The 23,390-nt window shown below is 39.6% G+C and overlaps 1 protein-coding gene and 1 long non-coding RNA gene across 3 annotated transcripts; both read left to right on the forward strand.

Moving 5' to 3' along the window:
• Positions 1–1,096: 1,096 nt before the first annotated feature.
• LOC135250643 (uncharacterized) lies at positions 1,097–5,469 on the forward strand. Its single transcript, XR_010328972.1, has 6 exons — positions 1,097–1,221; positions 1,376–1,608; positions 1,694–1,768; positions 1,879–1,945; positions 2,042–2,116; positions 2,232–5,469. It is a non-coding gene; the product is annotated as an uncharacterized LOC135250643 (long non-coding RNA).
• A 2,140-nt stretch (positions 5,470–7,609) lies between these two features.
• Positions 7,610–23,094, forward strand: LOC135250642 (WD repeat-containing protein 93-like). Of its 2 annotated transcripts, none has more exons than XM_064327163.1 (9): positions 7,610–7,806; positions 8,467–8,737; positions 8,967–9,168; positions 13,299–13,363; positions 13,517–13,595; positions 13,829–13,920; positions 14,491–14,575; positions 14,729–14,915; positions 21,470–23,094. In XM_064327163.1, the coding sequence occupies exons 2-9, from the start codon at positions 8,477–8,479 to the stop codon at positions 21,537–21,539; spliced, it is 1,041 nt and encodes a 346-aa protein (XP_064183233.1). In that variant the 5' UTR covers positions 7,610–7,806; positions 8,467–8,476; the 3' UTR covers positions 21,540–23,094. The 2 variants fall into 2 exon arrangements, 1 of the variants encoding a protein (XP_064183233.1); XR_010328971.1 differs by lacking the exon at positions 21,470–23,094 and adding an exon at positions 18,158–19,673 and having other exon boundaries at positions 7,611–7,806; positions 14,729–15,989.
• Positions 23,095–23,390: the final 296 nt, after the last annotated feature.

Below are 23,390 nucleotides of genomic sequence, written 5' to 3' on the forward strand. Positions count from 1 at the left end.
CGCAGAACCGTATACCCCCATCCTTCTTGGCGACCAGAACAATGGGGCTACACCAGGCACTGTTGGACTCTTCTATTACTCCCATCTCCAGCATGGCCTTTAATTCATCCTGAACCACTCTTTTCTTGTGTTCAGGTAACCGATAGGGTCGTGAACGCACCGTCACGCCCGGGCGAGTGTTCATGTGATGCTGTACGAGGTTGGTGCGCCCTGGCAGGGGGGAGAACATATCAGCGAAACACTGCTGCAACGACGCAACGTCTGCTCTCTGGGACGGTGAGAGATGGTTATCACAAAGGAGGGAGGCAGGATTGGTGGAATTTTGTTCCTCAGGCCCCAACTCATCTCTCTCATTCACCGTAGTCACCAGAGAAACAGGAACCGCCTCTCTCCATGCTTTTAGGAGGTTGAGGTGGTAGACCTGTGTTGCCTCTCTCCTGTCAGCACGCTTCACCTCATAATCAACTTCGCCCACTTGCTGTGTGACCACAAAGGGTCCTTGCCGTGATCGAGAGCTCACCTAGTAAGGAGGTCTTGTAAGGTAGTTACATGTATCCCTCAAGGTAGTTAAGGGATATGAAATGTAGAAAAGTTGCAGTTTCCTAATATTTTTTTGAAAAAGCCTAATAGAACAGTCCTGTAATAAATCCTCCCTTCATGAAGGTTATAATACTCAGTTATTGTTGAAACTGCTTTAGAGAGCTTTAACATAACAGAAACATCTCTGTAACACAATACAGTTCCAAAATTATCATGAAGTTGAATCAACACCTCTCTAAAGCAGTTTCGAGTATTATAACCTTCATGAAGGAGGATTTATTACAGGACTGTTGTATTAGGCTGCATCAGTTTTAGCTTAGTGTACCTAATAAACTGGCAACTGGGTCTAGGTTACACTTTGTATTGGTGCTATAATCCAAGACATCTAGTTGGCAAACAGCTGGTTAAACTAAATTGTTCGGTTTGTACAGGCAGTGGAATGATTAGTTCATTTCCAACATTATCAATGAAGTCTTTTTTAAGGGTTGTATGAGGCTCAGCTTTTAGTAACTTAATTATTGTTTAAATTCACCATCCTGTTATTCATGAATCTGTCTGTTAATAATGATGTCCGTGTTCTTTTTTAATTTCAGAATGTCAAAATGCAAGTACAAATTGTACTTAGAGCCTAACAGCACAATTAAATTACCCCGTGCAAGACTGAAAAGAGGACATTTGGATGTAAGTCAGTTCATGAGAAATATGTGGTAACCCTTGGAATGTATCAATTAAATGAGATTTGATCTATTATTCAAAGGATCTATGACTTCAGTCTTACCTGATGATGTTCTTTGAAGGTAGCAGATGGTTAAAATTGTTTTGTAAATGTTTTCAGGCCTTGCCCTTCACAGATGACTGCAAAGATCAAATCAGTTCAGGTTCACACACTGCAGATGTTGAGGTGAGAGAGTAATATGCTCTTTAAGTTTGTGGTAAGACATCATTTCCCACTGAGCTTTACTACATATAGTACTGGTTTTTACTCTGTGCTTGTGCCATCTCTTCTTCATCCTGTGCAAAGCATGTCCATCTGGCCGCCTTGATCTTCAGTTGGATCCAGATGACACGGTGAGCTCTTCTACCAACCACACCTGCAAGTTTGTGGCATGTTGTTGTTGAAATTGTTTTCTAAAAGTTACTCCTGGGTCTTCAGGCTTTGGCTTTCACTGGTGACCACAGAGATCAAGGGGACAGAATGAGTCCACACCTGAGCACCGCAGATGTTGAGGTGAGGGATTTATCCACTCTGTAAATGAGTGGAAATACATAATTTCTCACTGGGCTATATTTTTTTTTTTTATCATTGTGCTTGTGCCATCTTTTCTTCATCCTGTGCAGACCATGTCTCCATCTGGCCACTTTGAGCTTTACGCATCAATCGGATCCAGATGACACGACTGACCAGGTGGGCTCTTCTACCAAACCATTTTTAAACACCCATCTGCAGTTTGTTGCATGTTGTTGTTGAAATAGTTTTCTAAATGTCTCTCCGTGCCTTCAGGTACTGCCTCTTACTGCCAACTGCAGAGAAAATGACAGTGAAGTCAGACCAGGTTCAAGCTGCGCAAATGTTGAGGTGAGGGCAGGGCACAACCAGTTGTGTGACACTGGTCAGTCACACATTTCTGGGTTCACTGTCATTGTATGTAGACACAAGCACTCATGAATGTGTGTTCTTTATCATTTTGTAGCGCATGTCTTCATCTGGTCACTTTCTCCTTACATCTGAGCTGCAACCAAGTGACATGGCCCTGCAGTTTGGTTGTGATTCATCATCTGAAAGCAGTGTTTCTGGAGTTGATTCAGAAAATGAAGATCTTCCAGAAGATGATCCATTCAGACAGATGGTTTTGAAACAGACATGGATTCAATACTAATGTCAGCAGGTACAATGACAAAGGCTGAGACACTGCTCATGGTAATGAGTCATCCAGCAAGGCATAATATAACAGGAACACAACTTGATGATTTGTTAAAGCTCATAAATACTCTGTTTGTAAAGAGATGTTACCCAGATCAAAATATTTGTTCAACAAGGTCTTTAAAAACAACTCAGACATAGTGGAGTTCCATTTCTACTGCAAAACCTGTAAAATATACATTGGCACGCAAGATGACATAAAAGACAAAAACATTGCACTGTGTGCAATCTGTAGTGCTCCCATTGTTCAGTTCCTTGAACAGTGCAAGCTTTTTTATCAACATACCAATTGTACCTCAAATTCAGGCGCTGCTTGAAAATCCTCAGATTCAAAACAGCATGAGCTACACACACCAAAGGCCACAGAATGAACATGTCATATCTGACATATATGACGGTGAAAAGTATCAAAACTTGTCAAAACCAGGTGGAATTCTGTCAGATCCAAGCAATTTGTCATTTAATTTCAATTCTGACGGCTCACCTATGTACAAGTCTTCCAGATTTTCAATATGGCCCATACAGCTGCATTTAAACGAGCTCCCTCCCAAAATGAGATTCCAGGATGCAGTACTTGCAGGTCTTTGGTTTGGTGCTCAAGAGCCAGTCATGTCCATTTTTCTCAGACCCTTTGTTGATCAGGCCAAAACACTGGCATCCAAAGGTGTGTCTTGGAGAAAAAATGGAACTTGTGTGAACAGCAAAATTGTTGGACTATGTTGTGGTGTAGACTCAAAGGCAAGACCAGCCATGCAAAACACCACACAGTTTAATGGGTACTTTGGTTGTGGCTTCTATTTACATCCTGGTACTCTAGTAGAGAAACAGGTGAAGTACACTGCCACAGAATATCCTGACAGAGAGGCGAAGAAAATGCTGGCAGATATGGAGCGAGCAGTAGCACAAAACAGAAGTGTCAGAGGAGTGAAAGGTCCATCACCACTCATAAACATGCCTTACTTTGATATAGTGTGGGGCTTTGTTCCAGACTATATGCATGCTGTCTTACTTGGTGTCATTAGACAGCTCACAGAGCTTCTTTTGAACAATAATGATCAACCCTACTACATTGGGAGTCCCAACACTATGAGGGTGCTAGAAAACAGGATCAAGGACATAACGCCACCACACCTGATAACAACACTACCCAGACCCCTTGCAGAGTTCAAGTACTGGAAAGCCTCAGAGTGGCGAGCATGGCTCCTGTTTTACAGCTTGCCAGTCCCGAATGCTGTACTTCAACCATGCTATGTGAGGCACCTAGGCCTTCTGGTGTCAGCAGTATTTCTACTTTTGAAAGAGAACATCACCTTCCAAGACATCAACAAAGCAGATAACATGCCGCTTGAGTTTGTGGCAAGGTTTCAGTTACTGTATGGGGAAGCATCTATGACATTTAATGTACACCTGCTAATTCACCTTGCAAAGTCAGTGAAATTGTGGGGGCCACTCTGGGCACACTCAGCATTTGTGTTTGAAAGTGCAAATGGTGGTCTGTTGAAACTGGTTCATGGAACAAAGTGTGTAGCTCTGCAGATTGTGAATAAATTCCTGTTGCACAGAGCAATACCACTCTTCACCACAAGGTATGCAGTTAGTTAGTTGCAGTTAGCAAGTTAAGGAGTTCTGTTTGGAATTGACAACTGACTGAAGAGTAAAGAGTTTCACAAAATGTCAAGACTCAACTGTTCTGGATAATGGCAGGGTGACAGAGACTACTGATGATGTGAAAAGTGCCTTAATTTCTGCACAAAGACACGCACCAGATGAAATAGTAGTGCACAGGAGAATGGTGCATAAAGGACAAAAGCTATGACCTGTTTTGCAAAGCTGAGTGATGGTGTTTATGGGGAAATTCAGTATATCATATCCTTTCCTTCAGAAGGGGGTACAGAAATTGCTGTACTTTTCAAAAAATCTCATACACATGGCTCCTTTCCTTTATCACAAGGATACGGGTTAGTGTCATATATCAGACTTGTAAGTGGAAGCCTTTTTTCTCCAGTGTATCTGATTTCAGTAGACAGGTTAGAGCAGAAATGCATGGTAATAAAAACAGGTGATCAGACATACATTTGTGACTTTCCAAATGCACATGAGAGAGACTAGTCTTGATCATAGATGGTCATTCTGTAGCTCGCTTTAAGCTGTAGTAATCTTAAGCACCAGCTACCAGCTAAAACTATGATCAGCTGAAGTTTGTCCACAAGTGTGGTCACATGATAACAAGTGATTGTATATTGGGGGTGGGTTGGTGGTGGTGGTAAGCCCTGTCTGTTCAAAGATGATCTCTTTCTTTGGGTGTGAATGTTCTCCTTGATCTTTCTTCGACCATCCGCTGACTACTGGTCGTTGACTTTGACCCCTTCTATGGCGTTTATATAGTGCCAAACAAAACCCGTGCATATAAAAACCAGGTACGCGAGCGGAAAACCATCCTCGCAAGGGAGCATTTGTGCTCTGCAAGCGCACAGAACAGTATCCGCAAGCGGAAAAGCATCCTTGCGAGGGAGAATTTGTGCTCCGCGTGCACAAATGCAGTCCCGCGAGCACGGGGCTGTGACGAGCACTCGCTCGACCCTCCCTACGCGCACGCAACTGCTCGGAGCGCTCGCTCGACCCTCCCTATGTGCTCGCAACTGCTCAACACTCGCTCGCTTGTCAAGTTGACTTTTGTCACTTTGGAGGTGGGGACAGAATAGACAGTGGCCAGAGACCAGAGTGGAGAGTGTCTCAGCCAATCACAGCGTGACATTGGAGGCCACGGCAGTTTGTCACGCTACGGGGCGGCGTTTTGAGCTAAAGTGGGTAGGAAATTGTTAGGATGTGGGTGTTGAAAGTGACCAATCACAGGAGTGGAGACATCAGCCACTGTCTGTTCCCCCTCTCGATGTTTATATATTTTTGTTTCTCTGTTCCTTGTTCTCTCTTTTCTGTGCTGGAGTTCTTTTAAGAGCTTGATGGCTTCAACATATCCAGCCTGATATTAAACTTGTCATTAACTTGAATCGTGTCTCTTCATTATACCCACACACAAAATCAGGTAGCTACTATAGCCCATTTTTGGTGGTCAAGCATATTGTTTTTCATTGTCTCCTCCTTATATTCCCATCAAATTTGATGTTTATTACATGTTCATTTGGTAAGTGAAATTTCAGATAGTGGATAGTGAAATATTTGCTGTCTGAAATATCAGGCAATGTACAGACAAAACTCTCCATTCTCCGTCCTACTCTGATTTAGAGGGCGAACGTACCATCTCCTTCACCTTTTTTTCTTCCTTTGCGTAGCTAGATAAACTAAAGCCACTTCAAACACTTTAAACTTTTTGTTTTGTGTTGTGATCTCGCGTAGCCCTTCTCTTTATACATCCATGGCGTAGCCACGAGACGGAGGTCTGGGCGAGATTCCAGCCCCGGTTAATAGCTGCCTTGTAATTATTCACGCCCCAGCGCCGTGGAGTGACTTTAAACGGTGCGGTGTTCTCACTGAGTATACCGACAACAGTGTTGGTGGACATGTTCGCCGGTTCTCAATCCTGAAGTTCTTTCTTCTTACAGAGTATACTGCCGCAGCGACGACCATGTCAGACTAACTTGAACCCGAATCAAGTGTCTTTTTCAGGGTCTTCAATGCTGCAGTCCCTGCGAGAAATGAGCTGTTAACTTCACTGTCTAAAACAAGACGGCTGTTTCGCCCCATTTCTTACCATTTCGTAGCATTTTCTTACTTTTTTTTAGAGAACAGCAACCGCCATTTATTAAACCATAATTGATCACACTAGGTTGGCAAAACATTGCATTTACATAATATTTTATCTGGCAAATGCTTTTATCCAAAGTGACGTGCAATAAGTGTATACCGAAGATCTGACAAGGTACAATCTCATAAAGTATCAATGGGCCAAGCCATGAACATAGCTAGTTCAAACAGTAAGCATAAAGCCCAATATCCATTGCGAAACCTTGCATCACAGTCACATCAGGCACAGCGGATTTGACTAGGAATAATTCAGATTCAGATATCTGAAAATACCATTTTCACTAGTCAAAACGGAATTACAGATATCTTTAATTATCATTCGGTATGTGTGACGAGCCGAATGACGATTCTTGTGATGTCATTATAGTAGCCATCTTTTAAGGTATTTTGACTAGTCAAAATATATTTGCAGATATCTTGAATTATCGTTCTTACTAGTTAGTTTATAATTGCAGATATCTTGAATTATCATTCTGATTAGTCACATTGTAATTATGACTAGTCAAAATGCATTTGTAGATATCTAAAATATAATTATGGATAGTCAAGCGAGGCTATTAAATGTTAAGAGGGCTTGTCATACATAATTACAATGTGACTGGTCAGAATGATAATTCAAGATATCTATAATTATAAACTGACTAGTTTATAGAAATGACTGCATAATGCTATAGGTATGGGCCTTTAGAGTAAACGTATACCCCCTTTCATTGGTAACAATTTTTAGTTTTGGCAGTAATCTGGTATGCAAATGAGCCAGTACTGAACTGAGAGTGTCTGGCAATGCATGACCGGGCTACACTTAAACACCAGCAACAATAGCTAGGAACGTGATTTCACAGAAATTACTACATAATGTTAGAGGTATGGGTCTTTAGAGTAAATGTACACCTCCTTTCATTTGGCTAACAGATCTGTAAAAATCCTGAAAACATTCTTGGGTGAGTTCTCTATTTGCCTTCCTGCAATATACTGAAATAGAAATAGACATCAGAGGGCTGGAGCTGGAAATACATTCATGTTTACTCCTATTTAATTGAAGCAGTGACATTAAGTGAGGGAAAACTGGAAATTATTTTAAAAACATTTCTGTACAGTTGAAAATATGACTGTTTTCAATGATGCATGATACATAACATCACCTCCATATTAAATGGTTGTTTTAGCCATCATATATCATCATAATTTTTAAAATATAGGCTACATACAAAGTAATATTCCAGGCTTAATTTAAACCAGCCAAATAGCAAGATAGAAGCTAGTAGCTAGCGATTGTGTACAAATTGTATCTGAAACGTTTTTAAATAAAGGTAAGTCTCTATCAAAGCTGAGAAACCGTGGTTACTGTGATGATATTCTTCGGGACTAATTAACGTTTCGTTAATTCTGTGCTTTTATTTTGATAGAAACTCACCGGGAGTTTTGACCAGAAGTTTACATGCAGACATTCTTGTTGCTAGCTTCACGGAGCTTCCACTAAAGTGAAGAGACTTCCTGCAGATGTTGCCATGGCAACCTAACAAATGGAAGTCCAAGTGAGAGGGTGAAATAAACACGCTAATGCTGTATCTGGTAAATTAAAAGTAAGTAGCTATCGTTCACTTCAAGTCAATATAAACTGTGTAGCACGAGATTAAATTAGCGGACTAGCTGACGGGCTTATATGTTTTGATAAGCAGAATTTGCATTCCCTAATGTAACGCTACAGGCAAGAAACAATCAGCAAATTATTTTCGTTCGTGTTTCGTCTAACGAATTACCTACTAACGTAACAAATACGTTAGTCTACCATTTTCTTTTATCTAGCTCTATCGTAAAATGGGTTCATAATATCTAGGAATGTTTAATTTAATTTTATGGAAGCAGTGTTTTCGGGGTTGCAAGCAAGTTAAGCTCTAACATTATCAACTTAGATATTCGAGTAGCTAATGTTCTTATCTTACGATGATTGCAAACCTAGTTTTGGCTAGATAACGTAGATATTTTCTGGCTTTTCATCATCTTCGTGAGATAGTTAACGTTAGCTAGCTAGACAGCTAGCTACCGTTACTTAATAAATGTAAAGTTAGTTAACGTTCGCTAAATGAAACCAACTATGGTGGTGAGCCAGTTGGAATTTACGACTTGCCACGTCGATGTGCAACGTTTTAGCCAGTTATTGCTAGCTACGGAATTCATCATCCAGACAGACGAATAGCTAGCAACTTGCTTTTTTTAATAACATGATATATTTCCTGGGGTAGCCACAACAGGATGCCTGTCTACATTCGGAAAGGTCCGACAGAAATCCCGGAGCCATCTGAGGGAGGAGGCAGTGATGATGACAAGGATTTGTTTCTGAGGGATCCAGAACAGTTTCAGGACCGACTCCCTCAGCCCTACCGCATGATTGAAAAAGTTCTGAACAGACTGGTCGACAAAGCGTGGGGAGTCATCTCAGAGCGAGAGGCGAGCCGTATCGCCAAGGGGTCCAGGAAAAAAAAAAATGTTTTGGACCCTACGGCTGAAGTTAAGGTGTTTGTATGAAATGCATGTTCAGCAATACCTTGCATATTTATAGACAATGCGATTCATGTTCTGCAATTTACTGCGACATCCAATTTTTTTACTTTAGTTATTTTTTGTTTGTTAAAACTTTCAATAGCCTACATTATCCAGATTTCTTGACTGTCATGTTGTGAACTTTACACAACATTTTGAGAGAAAGACCAGCTTAAAAATGCGAAAACGTTTTATTCCACAGCTTCAGAAAAAGCCTAACTGCCTGTCCTGCTCAAGGGATGGAAAATATGTTTTCTTGGGTCACTACCAGGGACTGTCTGTTATCAGCACCTCGTCTCTCATCTGCGTCGCAGCATGGGAGGACGAAAGCTTGGAAATCACATCCCTTCACAGCGGCTGTCTCGGAGAGGTGACATATGTCCTGTCTACTGTGGACGATATGGGTAATAAGCAACTTCCTAATGCTATACCTATATTTCATAATTTTCCTAAATATTCCTGTCACCCACCTCCTTAAAAATAGATGCATGAATAAAAACCAAAAAAGACCATGATTTCCAGTTTTACTAGAAAACCAATTATCTCTTTTCACCATTGAAACTGTAATGGCTTTCTGTTTTGCAAATTCAATTTAAGCCATGTAAAGGCTAATTTATGCTTCGGTGGCAAAGTGTCGTACAACAACGTGTCAAAGCTAATTTATGCTTCGGAGACAAAGTGTCGTACTACAAAGTGTCGGCCGACAGAACTTTGTCCCACGACGTTTTGCATTTATAGACGCTTTCATCGGACGCACGCGCGTTGCCTAAATTAACTTCCGCTCTGTTTGTTTATTATTGGATCTGTGTTTAATACAGAGACTGTAAAGAATATGGACAAAGCTACTGTGACGTCACCCATTGACTCGCCGTGGGTCTCTAAAACCAGAGACTGTAAAAAATATGGACAAAGCTACTGTGACGTCACCCATTGACTCTCCGTGGGTCTCTAAAACATGTTTTGAAGCTCAATGGCGGGCGCGGCCATGTTGTCGATTTGGAGCCAAAACCATAGAGTTAAGCGGTTCTGTGATTTTTACAATGTGATTGACAGTCCAGTGCGGAAAAGCCCATCAACCTGAACGAACGATTGCAGAACGAACTTGAGGCTAGCTGACTGTCTGCCGTTATGTTTTAAAATATATTATCAGATGTTTACGGAGTTTAATTTCCATCCGTGACTGTACTGTGTCATGTAATCACGTTATATGTATGACATTAAAAATACAATTATGTTCAGTTATCTTCAATTTATGTTTCTCAGCAAAACGAATATGCTTAGCTAGCATATCAGCTTGCCAGTGAGCTAGTAATGTAATGAAATCACTACGAAATGGGATGCCTGCATTTTCTGACACCGTGGCCGGAGCCGCAATGTCAAGGCCAAGAGGCGCCACCGCCCACCCCAGTGACCATAGACTGTAGCCCCTACTGTAGCTTAGTCAGCTGCAGTAATCAGGAAGTGACGCAAACTACCTCATTGGTCCACAACAAATATTATAAGAGTGCCTAAATGACACAACAAATCATGAAATCGACCCATGGACAGTCATAAGACGAATAAAACACACATATCGCGACTATTTGTTCTCATGAGAAAAATTTATTGACTTTGTATTTTGACCGCATTTGTACCGTAGACTTACATGGAAACCGGATATGAAAACACCTATACTGGAGCCAACCGTAGTGGCGCTAGTGAGCAACCAGGAACAACAAGACCAGGAAATGAGCTTCAAAAACGAAGTCTGGTTTTGGCCGCTTGGTTTAATATGACACCGATTACAAACGGAGTGAAAGTTAAACTGATGAGCAGACTGATGTTGGGCTCAGATTGTTGTTCTGTGGGGTGTAACCTGATCTCAGGAACAAACTACATTTCGAAAATTTTAAAAAATACATAATCTAACTTTGTAACCCTAGGGAATTGTGAAACTATTGTTACTATTAAAATGTAAGTCCAGTAAAAATACACATAATAAACTGTAATAAAAATCGCCTTCACACATTTAGTAATACTACAGCCTTATTTACTATATCAACTTAAGACAAGCAACGCGCTCGTAATTATCTCATCGCGACCCATTAAAGCCAATGGCACAGACCCTGCTTCATAATTTCAAACTACTTTCCTAACGGCTATTTTGCGTCCTGCGACTTGAGTTACAACAGTGAATATGTACGGATTCCTAGACGTGCTGATAGAGACCACCCTTTCTCATATTAACCTCAAATACGCACAACAGGATACTAGCAAATGAAGTTCCATTCATTTATATGGGGTGGTCGATACACGTCCCCTTAGCAACCAAAAGCTAGCGCTGGACCACCTCTGACTTATTTGCCGGGACAGAAAAAAAATTGTGAAAGTACTGAGAAAATAACCACGAGAGGATAACAAGGACATTTTTTCCTACATAACTAGGTACAGGTTGTTACCGATATTTCGCCTATTTCATATATAGTTGCAAATCACTTTACGCTTTCCTGTCAGTCGAACGAAGGTGGTCGAATAGGTGCTCTCACTCTAGCACTGACTTCGTTTCAGGTAACAAACTCATGATAAGCGATAGCTAATAGCTAGCTGACCAGTAATAAGCCTTCAATAGTTATGAATAATTGGCTAACTAAATTGATTGTAGCTAGCTAGCTAAACGTAGCTAACATTGTATAAATTATGAACAGTAACGTTAGATCAATGCTAGTAGTTGATACGCTTTAGCTACGTTTTGAACGTTATGATACCTGTTTCCAATGACTTGACAATGTTACATTGCCTGATCTTTTTTTTTGTTGTGGTAACCTAGCAAGATGACCCAAACTATTAAGAGCCACGATGTTTTTCCAGCAATGCATGCTTAACCTACAGTAATTGCATTGGCTACACGCTGCCCACTACTAGCCCCAGTTTGTGTCTCTAATCATCGTTTTTAAGCAATATCATAGAAAGAGTGCACTTTTTTACACACGAATGCGCATGTAACCCAGAACAGTTATGTATTATTATGATGTATGATGCTCAGCAAGGTGCAATACTATCAACAGTTATCTGTTTCTGTCACTTGTTTTTGAGTTTGGCCAAGTAACGGTTCTTTTCTTCGACTGGTAACCTCAAATAATACTGGCTAGACATAGATTTAACTAATAACTAGCTAGCTAACGTAATTTACTTGTTATTTATTTCATTTGTTATCAGAAATAGTCTAGAGGGACTCTGTTGTTATTGATTGTTTGCGGAAGTCTGCCAGAAGTTAAGTTAGGGCCACAACAACGCAGATGCGCAGTAGCGTTTGCTTATGTTGTTACCGTTGAAATCGTCTATAGTTCAGCGAAAATGCGCGCTGTTACTAGCAAACAGACGCCAAGCCCAGCAGACGTATGTTTACATTCCGCTAAAATGGCAGCGCCACTAACGTTTCTTTGTTTTTTCATGGTCTCGATAGTCGGCCCTTGATGCAGAATTGTAGATGTGAGGATATTTCCTCACCTCTTCGGCCAGCTTCTCCTCAAACCCGTCCATTTTGCTAGCTAGCTAGCTATGCAAAACCGTTTTCATTCATAAAAACAAGTACGTAGTAACCTAGTAACGTCGCCATGGCAACCTTTTTGTCTTCGTTGCAGCCATCCAATCACAGCTACGCGACACTTAAAAGGGCATCTGCAACCTCACGGCGCATGCCCACTGCAGCGTCAAACATCGCGTGTCGACGCGTTGCTTCATGTCGCCTGGCTGCTTGGGGGCGTGTCAAAAAAACGTGGTGGGCGCTGGTGCTGAAAATGTGTTACCGTTCATGCAACGTGTATAAATATAGGAGCATCACAATATACTTTGTCTAATAAGATTGCAAAGGAGTGGAATCACCAGATTAAAATTAACATTACTCTCCAAGTATAACTGACTTAATTTTTTTAAATTAATTTTTTGGGTTAGGGCTAGCGGAGTTAGTGCCAAGTTAACAAGCTAGCTATCTATCTTATATCAAACCGGCTAATTCGCCGCCGATTTTAAATCCAGATAACATCACAATATATCGCAAACCCGCCATGGACCGCAACAAGAAGCTAGTAATAGCTGCTCTCTACCTCATATAACACCTGGAATGCAACTACAGAAATGATAAGTTTTTCCTCCATCCTCAAAATGCGCGGAACTTTTTTTACCGAACAAGATTTTGGCTTTGCATAAAGTTGAGCTCATGCATCAAAATAAAGAAACGTATCAAAGGAAAATAAAGTTGTTCCTCAAATCAAAAATAGCCTAAATCAAAGGTAAAACACAATCGAATAATTTCGGCTAGCATTTCTTTCAGTATATTAAATTCAAAGGCAGTGTGTAGGTAGAGCAATGCGAAGCATTGTATAGCGGTAGAAAACTATGTCGGCAGCGTCTTAGCTCAGATGACACCTACTCTAATTCTTGGCATCACAGCCCAACATCATTATTCAGGTAGCCACTAGGGGGGACCATTTACATATTTACAATAACTCATAAGAGATTTGGCTCCAACAGAAACCATGTTTTCCATTTCCCGCAGGAGTTTCAAGGATATTTGCCTTTTGTCCAGACTTTATCTGCTTAATTAAAACCATCAATGAAACAGTAAGTGTTGTTATTTGTGTCAAGAACTGGTATACCTTATGTGTGCAATGAATGATAGCAAGTCTGACCCAGTTGATATTTTATGCCTCACACATACAGGCATATTGAATGTATAAACATAATAACATTGTTTTTGGCTTCACTGATATGCAGGATGACATAAGTCAAAGGAAAGTATACACAAAATTTGAACTGTCTGAAGGTGGGAACTGTGCAGCTGCTGTTATTGAGTGTAAGTAATTTATCAGTGCCTTTTAAAATTATTTTAGTATTGTCATTGTGTTTTCCATTTATGTTAATTATAGCATATCTGATTCCCTTAAACATTGGAGTATTGACGGAAATGTCAATTTCTGTCAATACTCCAATGTAACTCCTGTAACTTGTTGCTCATGATAAACATGCCACTCAAACAGATTTCTGAAGGATTTCATTGCTCAGCAGTCCTCGATCTTCTTAATGCAGGCAGTGGGGAATTTTGGCTAGAGGTCTATCGATTTCCCGTGGAGACCTGGCTGAAAGAGCTGGAGGTCATTCAGGCTGCATCTCAAAAACAGGTGAGTGGCACATCTTGATCTTCCTCATTCAGTTAGAGGAGGTGAAGACTGATCAACATGCATGTGTGACTTTATCTGAAGTAAATGTTTGGAAAGGAAAGTCTTGAAGTGCCACAGTGACAGTATGTTTAATTCCAGTATTGGAGCGTTGCTGCAGTTGTAGATTTTTGTGGTCTCCTTTCAAACAGGAGCCAGTTTAGGCCTTGGAAACAGTTTGTGGACTCTTTATTCAAACTGCTTACAAATTGCTAATTGCTTACGGCAAGTACAAAAACACCTTGAGCACTAGCAGACAATGTGCCCCCCCCCTCCCCCCAGGCCTGAAGCCTGACACCCCCCTGCTAAACATTTTATATTAAGGTTTCAATTTGGTGTCAAACAATATCACACCATCACTCAAACATTTCATTTTTTTTTATTTTTCCTTTCTGACAAAAAGGTTGTTAGATTTGGACATTGGACACTAAGAACACCTAACTCTCCAAGTGTAACTTTACCTAAAAATAAATATTCTGTGCCCCTTCAGGGGATGGGTGTGATGTTTATCTTGCAGTTGCATTTATGTTGTAGGTGCCACACTCACCTGGAGGTGGAGAAATGAAATTTTCTCCCATAGGTCTCATTATGAAGATAAGGCCACCAAGAATCCTCTCAGGTATTCTCCACCACTCTTGAAAAGGACACATTGGCTTATTTTCCAACTGGGCTTAAGGGATGCTGTCATTTCAGTTTTGGAGTTTTGTTTGTACATTGCACTTCTTGCATTTCTCAAATTGCTCAACATTGTTGTCCTGTTTGTACTTTGCAGGCACATCTTTGAAAAGTCCCTTTGAAGTGTTACAGAGGACTGAGGATGGAAACGTGATTGGTTCAGGCAAACATCACATGATAAGCGGTCACCAGTGGGAGGATCAGCAGGCTGTGTTCAAGTATGTGTATAGAAAAGTTCTCTGTGAAAACAAGTGCAAAGCAAAGGAAGGAGAGGACAGTCCCAGGTAAGATGATTATGCATTGCTGTTGTTATGAACATAAGAATGAACGTTTTTAAGTTCATTAACTCCTTTGTTGAGATGCCAAATCTAGCCCATTCTCGCATTCTCAGGTGCTCTATTTAAGGCTTTATAACTCCAGATGTGAGTATGACAGAGACTTGGAAATGGCTTAAATGAAGCAAGACACTTGTATCATTTACAGTTAGATTAGTTTATATTCATAATTTAGCTAGATAGAAATAAATTGCTACAAATGCAATTATCTTGGCAAAAATGAAATTTAAGTTTTTAAAGTGAAATTAAAGTTACAATCTCGAAGATTTCAGTTTCGTTCTCTATGGCGAGATGGCGGGAAGCGGTAATTGCAGGTGCGTTTTTGGACCTCACTTCCCATAGATCCAACCGGATCCAACCATTGTCGCCTGTGTGATGTCAGTCAGTTGGCACCTGGGCCACGCCAACTATAAAACTTATTATTTACTGAATAAAAAATGGTTGTTATAAAAGTAATGTTATGTACATACTCATTCATTGTCTAACATTAGGCTAACTTAAACTGTATTTACACTGCCGAGCCGGGTTAAAATACTGTAGCAGATCTGGGATAGAATTAGTGATGATCAATTTCCACACACGTTCTTTATCCACCGTTTGCCCGGTGTGAACATCTTCACACTGCAGAGAAGAATTTGCGGGATTCGCTGTGGCTCGTGCAGTTATGTATCCCGTGCACAATAAACAGTCTTTTTCGTGAATGACTGTTGTGTGATATTTTTGAAACAACTGCCTTACAAAATGTTACCTCTGGTGTTTCTGGTTTTGCTAGCTAAACTGTTTGAGAATAAAGCTGAGCTGAGTGTTAAATTAGCAATCAGTACAAGACGAATAAAACAAAAACAAAGGAGATTTAATCAAAAAAGGGCATCAAGGCTGAAGGAACATATGAGGATATATTCGCAACGAGACGAAACAGTTTTAGAATGTTGCAGAGAAAACTGCAGCGGTGTGAACAGGTTAGTAGCAGAGCCGTTGCCTGCCCCTTTAGCATTGCATTGCATTCGAGAGACGGTTGGCGAGGTCGGTACCGGTCGGTAGCCTTAGCTAGCGTTTTTTCTCATTGTTAGCTGACATTAGATTGTGTTAATTACATTAGCTAGCTAGCTAATGCAACGTTACCTGATATGAGAGATGGATACTGTGCGCAACGTTGTCTAAACTAATGTTGCCTTTCTTGACATGGTCCGGTAGCTAACGTTAGCTGTGCAAATAGCTATGTAATTTAGTAAAGTTACATTGTCATTAAATGTAATAACGAAATCTACATCAACAAATAATATGATCTCTCATGTTACACAAAAACTTTTTAGGGTTCCATAACTCCCCCAACCCCCCCTTTCTCTGTTATTGTAACGCATGCAGACACTGGAAAAAAGAGTACGCCGCTCACACACAAGTGAGTTGAAGAGCAAGCCTGTTGCGTTAGCTTCGCCTACCCTCTCTGGCGGACCAACCACTGATGGGTGATGGAAAACGTGTCACTAACTATGCGCCGCTTGTGGTTTTTTCCTGGGAATGTCACCACAGACACCCAGTTCTTTAATCATAAATTATAATAATAATAATAATATAAATTAATATAATAATAGGCTCAATCACCATTGTGTTACCTAATTCGGCAATAGATAGTCACTTAACAGACATTTATTTTAATGAAAATCTTCGAGATTATTACTTTAAATACTGAGAGATCACATATATAAAATGGGTAAAACTATACATGTCCCGGATCATAAACTCCTTGACCTCAAGTGTGGAAAATATGAGGATGATCTGCTTAACTACTAAAGATCTATGAAGCAAAATGTAAGCACTGTACCCCTTGTGTCCCTTAGTATCTCCCAATTTGTCCAAGATATCAAAATTGTGCATTGCTGTAAATCATAACATAATAATCATATATATCATTACAAATCAACTCACTTTTGTATCAGTTTCAATTGGGAGTTCCTATCTTTTCAGTACAGGGGTCTATTATATCTATAAACCAAACCAAAACTTCTCCAAAAATGAATAAAATGTTTTTTGTTCATTATAAAGCATAACAATTTGCCCCTTATGATGGTTTAATCCCTTTGCCCAATGCGCCTAGTGGTCGGCACCTCATTGTTCCTAGATTGCTCAACTCAGACATTCATTGCTCCTGTAACCAAACTATGTGTTGAAAACAAGAACTCCATGATCTAGTTTCATTAGTGGACGATACACGACAACTACCCTGAATACGGAGTTTCACAGTGCCACCATTGTCTGGCTGGTCGTTTATTTAACAAGCACCCCCTCCCTGCAGTCTCATCTGCAACCGCCACCGATGACACACTGGACAATTGTCTATCTGGGCATTCATAAAAATATTTTTTCACCACTAAAACATCATATTCCGTCATAGTAACAAGATAAACCCAACAATAGCTCTAAGATATGCCAATACAGCAGTGAAAACGCTGCTCACTGAACAACAAAATAAACAAAACAAAGGTTTTCTAAAATTATAACATGTCATTCTACTGTCAATAGATAAGAGCAGTCATATATCACTTCCCTGTCGTCCAAACAACCACGCCCCCTTTTTGGTGAAAACAAGCACTGTAAAAGTGCCGGTGCCAAATTGGAAAAAACTACTGGCACCATGCCTAAAAGCTGCTGCGTCGTATTTTGCACGTCATACAATAAAAAAAACCCCAATTTTCTTTACTTCCCCAAAGAGCGAAGGACAGTAAAAGAAGAGATTGGTGGCTTCAGGCCATCCGCAGAGAGGATGAAAATGGTAAACTGTGGGACCCAGCCATTAGATCTAACGCATCAAAGTTAAATAAGCTGGCTAACAAATGTTAACTAGCTAGCTGGTTAAGAGCGAATGGTCCCCATAGCTAGCTAATTTACAGTAAACTGGGTTAAACTACATTATGCATTCAGTGAATTAATGTTATCATTCATTTGTTTGGTTTGTTACACGAATTGGTTAATTTCACTGATCGTCAGAGAGGTCGCACGGAATTGATGTAGTCTAACATAGCTAACTATTAGTCAGGCAATCCAAATGTGAGCCAATACAGGCTAACTACTGTGATTTGCTACCGTTCATGAATTTGTTAGCTTGCTGTCTAGCTTATAAAATCAGATTTATTTTTGTTACTTGTAAGTAGGAACAAATCTAGCTCACTAAATAGAAATATATGAACGTACAGAAATGGAAATGAATGAGTGTACGTCTATGGCAAGCACTTCATCACAGGTTAGTTAATGATGTTAAAGTCAAAAGTCAAAGTAGTGAATGTTGATGCTGCATTGAAAGGACAGAACATAGAACATACTGAAAAGCCAAGGAAATCCAAATTTACTGTTAGCCTGTAACAAAAGGGTTAAGTTAGATAACAGCTAGCTCGCTGTTTCTTTAATTTTTTCCATATAATGACGCTGATCATTGATCGGCAACAACATAACATAATTATTTGCCTGACTGGCCATAGGATTTGGGCTCCTAATAGCTAAAAAGCAATACGGTATTCTTATTTTATGCTATTAAATTGACAAAGGCCTCAGAATTTGCATTTATCGCCAGCCAAATTAGAGGGGCCGCTTTCACCCAAAAAGGGGCGGGGGCATGATGCAAGGGCATCTATATCTGGGACTAAATATGGAGTAAATGTGCAACCTTACTATTGGTTTTACACGTAGAGATGTCCCTTTTGAGACTGAGTGGTCATATATTGTCTTGGACAATCTGTTTGTAAAATACACACTCATCTGTGAGCCTGGGTACCTTCCAAAATAACTGGGCGTAATACCACATGTCGTTTACAGTGCTGTCGCCCTTTTTAGTACAGTCTGGCTTGATCAATAATTAATCAATCCAATAAGTGACAGAATAAGCTTTCCAAGGATGTATAACATGTCTAAGTTTGCTTTTGGAGTAGCGTTTTATAGCGCAGCAATTTACCGTGTTGTCACCCTTTGTAGTACAGTCTGAATTGATTGACAGTTAATCTAGCCAATTGGTGACAGTATACGCTTTCTAACAATGTATAACATGTCTAATTTAACTTTTTGAATAGGGTTTTATAAACCTGCGTGACCGAAAGTTGTGAGTCATCGCATTCACTTACACATTCACTCCGTGGTATCCGTAAAAGACACTGCTCCAGGCCAAATTATATCGATCGGTTTCGTCTTATTTTGTAAGATATTATTATTATTGGAGACTTCTGAGCATAGCTAAGCCATATGTTTGCTGATAGACCCAGCTGACATAGTTTTCTGGAGTACGTCAGGAGAGGAGACGACAGCATTGATTCTCTGTCTCTGTCTTTATCTACTGAACGCAAATAAGATTTCTTCGTTGATATGTGTTACTGCTCAAAATATTCGATTATGTACATTATTTTTGAAATTAACTGTCTTGAAATAGGTTAGTGGAATTTTATAATGAGGATATTTCACACTGTAATGTAAGCGTTTGTTGGTAGCTTCAGCTGGGTTTGTGTTCATGCACTGTGATGTGAACTGTAACATTGCAGAAATGTGGATGACAAGAGTTAAAGGGGAATTACACTTTATAACACTTCTGCTTCTCCTGACTGATATTGTCCTTCATTTTTCGATTAGTTATTTCATTTTAAATGTCTAACGTTAGAAACAAAGACCTATTTTTTTTTTTAGCGCAAGTCCACATAGTAGTACGGTTTCCGGTTTTTTCTTCTTCTTCGATTTTGTTTTGCGGCAAAATTGAGAAGAAGCAAAGCAAAACATTCCGTTAACTTAGTGTTGAAATCGAACAAACTAACATCTGCTAGCTTTTGTTTGATGCGATATCGGTGTAATAATGAGGTGTATTGTACCTGGTTGTTATAATGCCCCCGTTAAACTTGCCTTGAAAGCAGATTTTCATAGTTTTCCACGCAATGCAACTTTGTGCCAGACATGGCTGGATGTAATCAGACACCCCAACATAACAGCCAAAGAAGTTCGCAAACGAGGACTAAGGGTATGCAGCAACTACTTTAAAGGCACCGACTACCAAGGCGACCGTCTGAAGCCTGGAGCTATACCCATCGTTTTCCCATCGTTGGTCAAACCGCTCGAGGTAGGTACTATGCGGGATGGCTAACACTATCGCGTCTGTCTGTGATACATAGGATGTCTACCACCAGTTGCCGTTTGTCCTGGGAATAGCCTGTGGTTCCTCAATCTCGGCCCGCTCCTGACTCGCTCTCGCACGATCAGCCTGCAAATTAGCCAGATCTTCTTCTGTGTATTCCGGCTCAAATCGATAGGGCACAACAATCCCATGATCAAAAACAAAATCTCCTTCGTCCTCAGACATTTTCGGTTTCACTAGCTAGTAGTCATACAACACTATTTCTACCATAGACATGTATAGGTATATATGTCTATGATTTCTACGACCAACCTAATGTTATTGTCTGTAGGTACGCCCACATCAGAAATCGCGCAATGATATGCATCCTCGAGTTCGACACTAAACTGCCTGGGTCTACTTCCTGCATTTGTAAAGGAAAACAACAAAACAGCGTAAAATATTAACATAATGAAATAACTAATCTAAAAATCAAGGGCAACACATTCATTAGAAGGACAATATCAATCATGAGAAGCAGAAGTGTTATAAAGTGTAAGTAAGTTATATAATGATTATACATTTAGGTACTGTACCACATTGTGTGATAATGCTTTTGCATTGTTTTTAAATCTGATTATCAATGTTTCATCTTAAGCCTTCAGCAGGGGCACATTTATATGCTTTATAATGGATAAATTGAATTTTATTCATTTTTGGAGAGATTTTGGATATGTCTCTGGACCCCTAGATATTTTAGACCACTGTACTGATGGAAGGCTTGTGATTCCCACTTGAAATTGATGCAAAAGTGCATTTCTTGAGTTAAAACAGTTGATTTGCAGTGAAATACATGATTGTTATGATTTACAGCAATGCATAATTTACACATTTTGGATAGATTTGGAGACACTGGGTACACTGCTTAATTTTTGCTTCATAGACCTTTAGTAGTTCTGCATACCCATCCTTAGTATTTACCCACTTTTGGTCAAGGAGTTTTTGGTCCAATACATGTATATTTTAACCTGTCTTATATATGGTATCTCTCAGTATTTCATTGCAAACTAAAAAAGAGCAAATTCATTTTTGCTTTTTTGTCTAGACAATTGCATTTGTGGCACTTTATTTCTTCCCAAAATGTTTGTAAAAATAAACTAATCTAAGTTAGTATTGTAAATTGAACAAATGTATTGCTTCATTTAAGACATTTCAAGTCTCTGTGATGCTCACATCTGGACAGTGTTGTGCAAGTTCACACTTCACAAGAGCAAGCTCAAAGTTCAGTTCATACAGATTAAAAGTAACTAGTTCACTTTCATAGTTCACAATTTTGAATTTTGAACTAAGTTCACAGTCCCAAAAATGAACTAGTTTACGTTCATTTCTTCCGTTTTTTTCATTCTATTCTATTCTTTTTCAGTAGAACCTCCTCCTACCCATCCACCCCAAGCCCCCAATCATTGCCACTGCCCACTTCCAAAACTAAATGAATTACTGTATACTACTATAGAATCAAGATTACTTTTAAAAGCCAAGAAAAAACAATGTGAGTATATGTTTTGCCACTTAATATGTCATATTATGCAAAAAGTGAAAAAAAAAGAGGTGCAGTACAGGTATACTGTAGATGCAATGGAAATTTTATTTAGTCTGCATGAACCAATTATGCAGAAGTTCAAAAACATAAAATAGATTCATATGCTTCCAAGCGAGCTGGTACAGGCTCCGCCACTGGCTTCATTACAGTCGCTAGCTGAAAGATGTGCTATGATCAATCCTATAGTGGGAATTTTGCCGTTTTTTGAAGGTGCAACAGAAATTTCCGGTGCTGTTGACCGTAATCGAATGCTTTCATTTTTATCGTTCGACTGACGAAGTACCTTTAAAAAGCAAATTTTATGGGTTAGTGCTATTGGCTTATGCTAGCTATATCATATAAACCTCATACGGGGATCAGTAAAGGCTAACAACACACTAGCTACAACACACTAGTTAATTTTATCACCACTGCTGTGAAGTGAAAGATGGACAAACTACGTTTTCTATGAGAAATGTTATATATGTCTATGCTGTTTACGGCACCCGATTAAGATTTTCGGCAACTGGCATGTCAGCATGGCTAGTGAAACCAGCTCTAATTTTAGCAACGCAGCTACAAGTACTGCTGAAGCCAGTTCATATGAATATTTGAAAGACTTTTATGAACAAATGTATATATGTCTATGGTTCGACGCTCACGTTCACGTTCATTAGTTGCAAAAGGATACGTTCAGTTCACCGTTCACCAGAAATATGAGCACGTTCAATTTAGCGCGTTCATGCGCTCTTTTAGCGCGTTCATGCACAATACTGCATCTGGAGTTATAAAGCTTTAAATAGGGTACCCCTGAAACGGACAAGGATTGGCCAGATTTGGCACATGTGCGAAGGGGTTGAGATGGAACATTGATAACACTTTGAAAAATAATGAAAACAGTTGCCCCTGTACTAACAGCTACAGTTGCAAGAAAATGTTTGAACCCTTTGGAATTACCTGGATTTCTGCATTAATTACTCATTAAATGTGGTCTGATCTTGATTTAATCAAAACTGAAAAAGAAAACTCACACCTTGTTTTAGCGAGGTGCAGACCAGAAGGACATGCAAGTAAAACTTAAAAAGAAAGAAGGGTCTCACACTCTGTTTACTCCAATGCAGATTTTTATTGCCAATGTTTCGGCAGCAAGCTGCCTTCATCAGTACTTTAGCACAACAGTTCACACACATACACATAGGTTGCTGACAAATTGGATGCACCTGTGAGACAAACAATCAAGATCACGTGGTGTTTAAACATGAATCTGCACAGAGTTGTGAAAGAACACACAATCAATTCAATTATTTCCACTTTACAAAATAAGCATTACAAAAATAGACATTCAATGTTTTTATAATCTATTAAATAGGAATTAATTCATAATAATCACTATCTTACACATAATATGCATTTTATATTTTTTACACATACATTTGGACAATTGAGGTGCCTGCTGTTGTTCAAATGTATGCGCAAAAAATATAAAATGCATGGAAATAATTGAATTGATTGTGTGTTCTTTCACAACTCTGTGTAGATTCATGTTTAAATACCACGTGATCTTGATTGAAGGCAGCTTGCTGCCGCAACATTGGCGATAAAAATCTGCATTGGAGTAAACAGAGTGTGCGACCCTTCTTTCTTTTTAAACTGATCTTGATTTAAGTCACAATAATAGACAACGCATTCTCCTTAAACTAATAACACACCATCAGTTGCACTTGTCATGTCTTTATTGAACACATTGTCTAAACATTCACCGTTC

Source organism: Anguilla rostrata, chromosome 3 (assembly GCF_018555375.3).
Source record: "Anguilla rostrata isolate EN2019 chromosome 3, ASM1855537v3, whole genome shotgun sequence".
NCBI lineage: Eukaryota > Metazoa > Chordata > Actinopteri > Anguilliformes > Anguillidae > Anguilla > Anguilla rostrata.

Coding starts and splice junctions, on each gene's coding strand:
- LOC135250642 (XM_064327163.1), top strand. CDS start 8,477: ATGCCTGTCTACATTCGGAAAGGTCCGACAGAAATCCCGGAGCCATCT. Junction 8,738..8,966: donor ACCCTACGGCTGAAGTTAAG/GTGTTTGTATGA, acceptor TTTATTCCACAG/CTTCAGAAAAAGCCTAACTG. Junction 14,916..21,469: donor GAAGGAGAGGACAGTCCCAG/GTAAGATGATTA, acceptor ATTCTTTTTCAG/TAGAACCTCCTCCTACCCAT.